The sequence below is a fragment of the Arachis ipaensis genome, chromosome B10 (genome assembly GCF_059453495.1).
Source record: "Arachis ipaensis isolate K30076 ecotype BB chromosome B10, ASM5945349v1, whole genome shotgun sequence".
In the NCBI taxonomy this organism is placed as follows: Eukaryota; Viridiplantae; Streptophyta; class Magnoliopsida; order Fabales; family Fabaceae; genus Arachis; species Arachis ipaensis.
Window position 1 is genome coordinate 36,065,253 of NC_142435.1, and position 9,909 is coordinate 36,075,161.

Below are 9,909 nucleotides of genomic sequence, written 5' to 3' on the forward strand. Positions count from 1 at the left end.
GGTGACTTCCCTGAGAGCCTAAGATAGAAAGGGTATTGGATAGCCATACGTTTAAAATTTGACTTTATTTTAATAGAATTTACAAACTTCTTAATTTTAATCTTAAACATTCAAAAGCAATGACTTAATTGTAATACAATTTTATCGGTATTAATTTAAAGAAACATCTATGTATTGTATAGAAAGACAAACGAAAGAGCTCTCATCCAACATGCATAGTACTGTTCAGGAACTTCAAAATTATGTATGGAGCTTCCCTGTAACGTACTGTAATCCTATTTGTATTGGATGTTTATTAAATTTTGATTTCTAAGAACATATAGTCATAGCAGGAACCAGAGATCTCATTTGTCTAAAAATGCTGACTCGGCCAAGTCGATGGCGCGAGCAAGACCAGCAGCTTTGTTTTGGCACTCTTGGTGCTCATCATCAGGGTCACTGTCCGCAACTATACCAGCACCAGCTTGAAGGTGAGCGACCCACTCGTGGCGTTGGTTCAAGTTTTTGTACAAGTACATTGTGTCGTTCCTAGCTGTGGTTGGAAATATAATTGTCCTCAAAACTAGAGCGATGTCCATTTCGTCGGTGAAAGATATGTATCCGAATCCTCCACTGTAAGGGCCTCGCCTCGCCACCTCCAACTTATCAATTAGCTCCATTGCCTTCACCTGCATGCTCAAGCCATCAAGTTAAAATGAAGTATGCATCATCAGAAGCAACGGACCTCCAAAGCATGAATTGTAGACGTTTCTGGAACATGCATTTCAAGAGCATCCAAGGCTTGAAAAAAAATTGTAAATTGTCAAATAGATATCAAGAAAACTATGAACCTTTGGTGCCCCACTGACAGTTCCAACCGGCAAAGCAGCACGGAGGCCGTCCCAGCAAGTAAGATGTTCTTGCAACTCTCCTGAAACCTTTAATACATAATGCATTTATGTTAATATTATTTGTTGAAACTACACAATAGCAATGAAACATCATATAATATCCTGGCTTTAACAAGAGATGGTTCTCAATTCTCACCGTCGAGCTTATGTGCATGACATGCGAATATCGCTCGATGTTCATAACCTTTTCCACCTTCACAGAACCAGGTTTTGATACCTAAAGAAGGAATTTCCGATATCAGAACCATCGGACATATTGCCTCTTCAAGATTCAAGATAATATTCTAAGGTTGATATTCACAAAATATGTTATTTTCTTGAAGTTACATATATGCACACTCTATAATGTTATATTGATTGATTTAACTTTGAAGTTTAATAAAATTTTAACTCCAATAGAGGAGGAGATTATAGATTAAGAGAATGCAAAAAGGCTGGAATTTTCCCACTACAGAAGTGAATATATTTTGCAAACCTTTCCAACATCATTGCGTCCCAAATCAACCAGCATGACATGCTCTGCACATTGCTTTTCATCACTCAGGAGCTTCACTTCTAACTGCTTATCTTCCTCTAGTGTCTTCCCTCTTCTACACGTCCCGGCCAACGGACGATTCACAATCTTGTTCTGTTCATATCAAGACCAAAATAAGTATCCACTATAACATAAAATGACAGTGTAATTCAATAAACATAAGATGATTCAATTAAGATTTACAACAAATAACTTAGTGATCAAGTATTGTGAAAAACATACCTTCTTTATACGCGTAAGAATCTCCGGACTTGAAGCGACCAAAATACATCCCCGAGCCTGTTTGATAAATATATAGAGAGCGTGACATGAAAGACCTGAACTTCAAAAAATTAAATTACATGAAGAATTATATCAGGATGTTGCATATAAACCTGCAAATAAGTCATATATGGACTTGGATTCACAACTCTCAAGGCTCTATAAACTTCAAACGGATCAGCAAATGTTCTTCGCTCGAATCTCTGGCTTAACACAATCTGAAAAATATCCCCTGCCTTAATGTGTTCTTTTGCCTGAAGGACTGCCTCCTTGTATGCTTCAGGTGCCATGGTTGACATTTTTAAAGGAGGACCGAAATGGTGAGTATGCAAATTCACTGAGCCTGAAGCCAGCCTCGGACTAGCAAGCAAATCCAAATTTCAAATTAACTTCTGCTGGACCATAAAAACCGGCGCATGATGATATGCAAGAATGAATTACTTACGGTTTACTATCCTGTAATCTGGCGACTAATTTTGCAAGCCGTTCCTTTCCCTTGTTGTAAGCACTCTCCACCGAAGGGAATTGATCAACCCTCACCCAAACAATCACATATGTTTTCTGTTGAGCATAGAACAAGTAAAAAATTGAATGAAGAGTGAACAATTTTTAGTTATGAATCAGTATTTTCATGTTCTTTCTCATCAGTATTAGCCGATGAAAAGGAATTTACAAGAACAATGAACTTGAAGACTTTTTTCTACCTTCTTGAATAAATGAATAAAATTCTAACAAAAAGATAAGGAAGAAATTTTGCTACATGATATATTACTTGTGAAGCAAGCAAACAAGGCTGCTACCTTCTCTACATGATCAAACACAACCACAGAATCATAGAGGCCGAGATGTATGTCCGGGAGGTTTCTGTCGTCTTCCGGAGCATTCGAAAATGGTAGTTTTTTCTTTTCCACATAACGAACTGTGTCATAGGAGAAATAACCTGCCCAGCCACCTAAAAGAGCAGCTTAAGAAGTTTAGATATTGATATGATGCAGTTTAAGCATTTGTAGAACAAAGTCTATAAACCAAGATTTCAATTTCAGAACCATAGTTCAACAAGATTTCAGCTCTCCAAGAGAAAGGAATGCCTGATATAATGCTCTCTATTTTTTTTCAAGAAATATAGCCGCGCTTGCCGAGACCGGGAAGAACGCATTGGTTTCAAAAGGATCAATCTATGTTGAAATTGGATAAACTATCAACATTGTATCCAGAGTTTATATTGTGTGACTAAAATAATCCCACAGATATCAAAGACAAATAAATCTTAGAAAGTTTTTAAAATATGACAAAAATAACATATATATTGTTTTATATGTGGAAGACGACTTTTATATTTAGCAAAGGACATTTGCATTTAAAAAAAAATTAGAACAGAATTTTATTTCTTGATTTTTTTTTAATTTTTGGTTATTCAAAATAAAAAAAACTTAACCTAAAATGATGAAATTTTAATTTTTTAACTTTTTTGAAAAAATATATTTAATATTAGATTATTTTTACAAAAATACTATTTATACATTAAAATCAGCCACTTTGTATTTATGTATGGATACATTCATTGTTTAACTTATTTTTAATATGTATTTTATATTTCAATATGTATTTTATATTATTGGAGTTTTAGTATAATATAGCATGGTTGTTATTTTTTTATGTTTTTAAATATTTTTGAATTTATTTATTCTTTGTATTTTACTGGATATTTTTACCAATAATATAAATTTTAGGATACCATTTTAGTAATTTAAATGCAATCAATAAATGAATATACGAAAATATTATATACACAAAAAAAATCATCTACTAAAAAATCAACCACTATATAATTTGGTATAAATATGTGTGAACTTATTTTTAATATATATTTTATATTTTAATATAGATTTTATACGGATAGATGATTTTTGGTGTACACTTAACAAGATGATATCATATAACACATTTGATAGTATAGACTGTCTTACCACAGAAGGCATCTGGAAGTTCATTACTAAGACATGGCTTCCAACCCTGCGAGAGTCTTCTAGGAATCGTCATAGGATCATCAACAGTCTCTCTAGTTAACTTCCCCAATTCATGGTCCATTATTGTAACACTATTTTCTTTCGCCACAATTTCCATACTTGGTTGAGCTCCTATAACGCTATAGCGCCCCTGTATTCAATCCAACCATTACTTTGCGTAACAGACAAAATTAGAACTATAAGAAAAAATGATGAACATGACAAAACACACTCACCATATTCGAGGAATCAAGAGTAGGCTCTGCAGACTCGAAAAGAAAGCTGGGAGCCTCGCCATCATCTTCCTTAACCAAAAGCCGGTAGGCAAGAACCGGAGTAAGTTGATCGGAGAATATGCATTGCTGGAGAGGAATCAAGTTCCCATTTCTTGAAGCTTCAACAAATTCCCTTGCTTCATCAACTGCAAAAGTAGTACATGCTTAGTCAAATACTAAAAATGTTAAAATTGTACATGTGAAGAGTTACAAAACCAAAACCATTGGATATGTCATTCGCAATGGCAAAAATGTTATGTGTACATAAACAATTAATTACTAAATTAGTATAAATATATATATTGTGTAACTTATTTTTAATATATATATATATTTTGATATATATCTTATAGCGATTATTAATATTTTGTGTACACTTAGCATAATTATATATAATCGTTGGTGTATTTGGTTGGGATAAAGATTAGACAGAAACTTTTATGGATGAAAATAATGTTCATCCACATAAATTTTTAGAAACAAATCCTCTAAATTTTTCAAGTGTGACAATATCCTTTTACGTGTACTTTTTTTCTTGTCCCATTTAGTGAGTTTAGGTAAGAATAAAAAGTCACATTTGACAATATTAATTACAGAAAAAAATCTTTTAAGGTGACCACACTAATAAAATAATGAAGTAGTGTTTTAATAATCTTTAAATTTGTAATATTTATTATTGAGAAAGTTTAGGGGTAGCACTTTTATTAAAATTTGACCTGTATTTAACTAGCAAAAGAAAAGTAAGTAATCTCATATTATTGGATAAAATCTCATACCATTAATGACACTAATAATAGTTAATTGATGGCTACAAATTACAAAATTTGTTGAGTCCCTAACACTTCTCTTTATTATTTATGAGTCTTACTATCTTAATTCAATGGTGATTAATAATGTACTTTTTTTTCTAAAGTGACAATATAACTTTAGAGGAGTCAGATCGTAATTTAAAGAAGGGTAAATGGTCAAATTAATTCTTAAAAGATTACTAGTTCTCCAAATTAATCTTCGAAATTATTTTAATCAAATTCGTCATTTAAAGATTTTAAACTAATTATGTTAGTGCTTCCATTGCTTTCTTTATTGATGGTATCAAAATTTACTAATGTGACATATTAAGTAATACCCCAACACACATTTAGAGTTTTAATTGACTATTAACATAATAAATTTATAAAATTAAATCAAATTAAATTGACAAATTTTAATACCTCAAGTTTTCTTTTTAATTAGGTTGATTTAATTTCATAAACTTATTATAAAATTAGATCAAGTCAAAACCTAATTAAAAAGAAAACTTCAGACATTGAAATCTCTTTAGAGTTAATTTGATATAATTTTATAAATTTATTATGATAATAGTCAATTAAAACTTTAGGTGTATATTGGGGTGTTATTTAACGTATTATATTAGTAAATTTTGATAATATTAACAAAAAAAAGTGATGAAATGATTAATATGATTAATTTAAAATTTTTAAAAAATAAATTTAATTAAAAAAAAATTTTCAGAGACTTATTTAAAAAAACAATGATGTTTTAGAGATTTATTTGACCATTTACTCCTACTAAATAGTAAGTATAGCGTGTTTCCCTATGGCAGTAAAATCAGGAGGGACGAAATTTCATGTATGAAAACCGGGTTAAATTTTCAGAAATGACAGCGTTTTTACTCTTTTACCCCAAACCAAATACACCAAAGAAATCGAATTTGCTGGGACTCATTCAGTTATCCAGAACTGTTCATACTTAAATTTGGAGTTGCCTCCAAACTCAACACTTTACAGCACCCATTTTCATGCCATCATCCCACAAATACTTCAAATCAGTTTTTAAAAAAATTTTAATCCCATATTTTAGTTTTTAAGAAATTTTGATCATTAAATCAATTTTAAACTTTTATTTTCTTAAACAATTTATTTTTCATATCATATTATTCGTCTATATAGAGAAATTAATCTAAAAAATTTTAAATTTTTTGAGACGGTTATATTTTTATTAAATAATAGAGATTAATTTATCTAATTTTCTATCAAAAGTTGACATAAAAATTAATTTGTCTAAAAAAAATAAAATGTTAAAAGGTTACTTTGGTGGTTAAAATTTGTTGATAATTAAATTATCCTAATAAAAATCTCTATTCAACATCGATTTGAGATATTACTTCTTTTCAAATAAAAAAGCACTCATGCAGCAATAAAGATGACAACTTTGTGATAGAATTAAAACCCAGCTATATCATGTATCACAAGATTCTATTTAAACATGCAGTAAAGATTAGAACTTTACTATCAAATCATCTACCCATTTTTTTATTGTTCAAAAATAAGAGAGAATTCAACAAAAAGGTATAAAACACAGGGGAAAAAATAAGAAGCAAATACCAACTTACCAGAGAATGATGATGAACTTGAGAGTGAAGAACAACACCTCAATGTAAGAGTAACTGAGGGAAGTGGCCTAGTGAGACTCCGGCCGCCGGAGAGAACCAACCGCCGAGAGAATCTTAGGGAATGCATTGGATAATTGGCATTTGCATATATTGCTTGTTGTGGTTTCAAATTCAGACACATAGAAGCTGTTGCAGACAGCATTTTTTTTTCAATGAACTGAGGCTTCTGTTGTTGTTGTTGGTGGTGGTGGTGGTGGTGTTATTCTCTTTTCAGTTGTGACACTGAAGAATACAAGAATCAATGGATCGGTAGTTCAGATAACTATAATATGATGATGAAAAAAAAAAAAGGGAGCAAGTACAAGTTGCAGAGTTCCAATGGAAGCATTTAGAAGTTATATCTATCGGTCTCTCAGTTATTAGTACATTGGAATTTTCACATTCTTTTTTAGGCAATGAATCTTTATTATTTTTTTCAGTGATTTTCTATTCCAGTCATGATATTTTTCAAATATATTTAATTCCACACATTAATAACAAACAACAGCAATATTATTATTATTATTTTGTTATCCTATATCTTAAAAATATAGATTAAACATATCATAAAAAAAATATTTTAATATTATTTATTATTTTTATGTATTAAAAACGTAAAAAATTTTTTTGTAATCAATAAAATTAAATTTTTTTATAATATATTTAACTTATACTCTTAATATACAGGATAGCAAAATCTTAATAATAATAATAATAATAATAATAATAATAATAATAATAATAATAATAATAATAATAATTATTATTATTATTATTATTATTATTATTATTATTATTATATTGCTGTTGTTTGTTATATTCCACGGGAAAAAAGTTAAAAGAAAGAGAAGGCACATTTCAAATGTGAGGCCCTGACTCTTACTCTTAGAAATAGAAATAAAGTAGGAATAGAGAATGCATTAAAATAATTTCCAAAAGATTAATTTCCTTCTTTTTTTCTGGAAAACGATTTTTTCTATCAATTATTCAATTTGGTGCGTGCATCTTTTCAAGAGTTTAAACGATTTTCTTGCTGTATTTGAGAAATTCAATGTATATCTTATGTAATTAATTTTTTGGGTTTCTTTTCACTGTTATTCATAAATGTATTTGACTACATAATTTGAGAAAGTTCAAAATTATTTATTTTAGTACAAGATTTTTTTTCTCTCTCGTCTTTGAAATTTAAATGGACATTTTTTAAAAGATATTATGTATATATATTATATAGAAAATTACTTATTAAATTTTTTATTATATATTTATATATAAATATATGTATTGATTAATATTTTTAATATATATTTTATATTTTAATAGATATTATATATAAATAGTTAATAATAATTAATTTTTAGTATATACGTAAAAGGGTGACATTATTGAAAAGTAGACAAACTTATCTGATCTGATATTAATAAACGTAATGGATTTTACTAGTTTTATTTTTTTTTTCTTTCTTATGTTATTCGTTTATGTTTGCATAGTTGTATACTTGTATGGTGTTTGTCGAGTCCCAGTAAGCTTTGATTAGATCTAAATCTCTTTGCCTATCTCAAAATAATAATGACAAGTCATTATCCTTATGTGGACATACATATATAAAAACCCATTTAGTGTTAGATAGAATATATAAATCATAAGTATAGTCTATATCAACATAGTGGTTAAGTTATATTGGAATTAGAGTTGACGTAATTGAAAAAAAAAATAGATTGATAGATTTTTATAAATATATTTAGTTAATATTTAATTAGATATGTTAAATGTTAAATGTTAAATGTTATGTATGTTATTAGTAAAGTGACTGAAGAATAAAAATAATTAATTTGTAATATTTGAAAGATTAATTTTGAAGGATTACCATGTGTTCATAACACGCAGCGGAAGAAACGGAAATAATCCTTAAAGATCTATTTTGTGCTTAAACTTTTATTCCAATAATAAATATATAGTAGATCAGATCTAAATACTTGAGTACACTAGTAAAAATCTTTTCTCCTTCGATGGTACGAAGGTGTTATGCGTATCCACACCGAGACCAACCTTTGCTGTCAACTCCTTGACCAATGGACATCTAATCTAAATTGAGAAACCTCTTGCAACTCTTTGCACGTCATAAAATTCTTCTCCAAAAATTAGGCTCACATACATTTATGTGTGTAAAGGTAAAGGAATAAAACTCTTGTTATTCTCTCCTGTGTCATCGTCCTCTACTCTTGGCATACGTATATATGGTGTGAGATTTGTTATTGATTTTAAATTTGAATCTCAATTCAAATTTAAATCATATCCTTAAATTCCAAATCTGACTCCTTCAAATTTTATGAATCATATCATAACAATTTAAAATAGAATCAATTAGTATCTTCATCCAAATTTATAATTCAAATTTAGAAATAGAATAACTAATTATTCTCAAATCTCATTTAATATTTTCAATTATCATATTATTATTATATTCTTGGTGCTAGCAAAAAATATAATAATATTCTATTTGAATTAATATAATTATTTATTTGATCAAATCAAATTAATAATTAAATAATTCTACAGCAAAGATTAGAATACTCATTAGTGTGTGACCCCATAGGTTCAATACTAAGTGGGTAGTAAATTAGTCATACTAAATTTACTAACCAAGGTTGGCGTCTAGCAACACTCCTCAACGACCCGATAGTATAAAGTAATATATTTTTACTAAGAACCTTAGAAGAACAAAGTATAATTCCTTTCATCTTTCCAGCTCTTGGTTAACCTTTAGAGTATGGTTTAATTGTCAAACTCTAACTTATTACCATTATTATAATGAACCGTAAATGACATAAGAAACTCATTTCTTCATTCATTCAATCCCCTTGGTCAAGGTTTTATTCATCTCAATCATTATAATCATAGAGCTCAAACGCTTTACCGAAAGTTGATGGATTCCTTATTGACTAATCATTAATTCTACAAGTATTTAAATCATATCCAATATCCATTCAACTAGCACCCTAGGGTATTAGGTGTCCGGAATCAAAGTATAATAAATACATTGTTAATTACTATGACAGTCGTAGGTCAAATGAAACTCTATTACTATGTTCATCTTGAGAATATCCTATTGACAAATATACGGTAATTATAACCATTAGAAATTCTCAAGGTGAGTCAGTTCAATGGTCATATCTCTATATACACCATCTATATATATAATTTAATAAATGAGATCTATTAATCTTCATCCAATGAAGATATATATATATATATATATATATATATATATATATATATATATATATATATATATATATATATATATATTGATCTTTTCGGATTATTAATGTCCTTTTTAATAATCCTATGACCAAGAACAATTTAGATTAAATTATAAAAAAAATTATCTCTCAATATTATGATCACTATCATAATGATAAATCTCTAAATTTAATCAAGGACATTATTATATTAACATTTTAATATAATAATAATAACAAATTATTTGACACATGATTGATGGATTGTGGTC

At 28.7% G+C, this 9,909-nt stretch overlaps 1 protein-coding gene across 1 annotated transcript; it reads right to left on the bottom strand.

Annotated features, from left to right (window-relative positions):
- Positions 1 to 128: 128 nt before the first annotated feature.
- LOC107622863 (anthranilate synthase alpha subunit 1, chloroplastic) lies at positions 129 to 6,688 on the bottom strand. The gene is made up of 11 exons (XM_016324917.3): positions 6,360 to 6,688; positions 3,929 to 4,113; positions 3,654 to 3,843; positions 2,487 to 2,638; positions 2,132 to 2,247; positions 1,800 to 2,046; positions 1,648 to 1,704; positions 1,366 to 1,518; positions 1,027 to 1,107; positions 831 to 917; positions 129 to 668 (listed from the first exon to the last, which is right to left on the bottom strand). Exons 1-11 carry the CDS (start codon positions 6,559 to 6,561, stop codon positions 345 to 347), a joined length of 1,794 nt encoding a protein of 597 aa, XP_016180403.1. The 5' UTR covers positions 6,562 to 6,688; the 3' UTR covers positions 129 to 344.
- Positions 6,689 to 9,909: the final 3,221 nt, after the last annotated feature.

Excerpts from the sequence above, each read along its gene's own strand:
- LOC107622863 (XM_016324917.3), bottom strand. The coding sequence starts at position 6,561 with ATGCTGTCTGCAACAGCTTCTATGTGTCTGAATTTGAAACCACAACAA. Across the intron at positions 4,114-6,359 it reads AAGTTCATCATCATTCTCTG|TTGATGAAGCAAGGGAATTT; the intron begins GTAAGTTGGTAT and ends CTACTTTTGCAG. Across the intron at positions 1,108-1,365 it reads GACGCAATGATGTTGGAAAG|GTATCAAAACCTGGTTCTGT; the intron begins GTTTGCAAAATA and ends TTCCTTCTTTAG.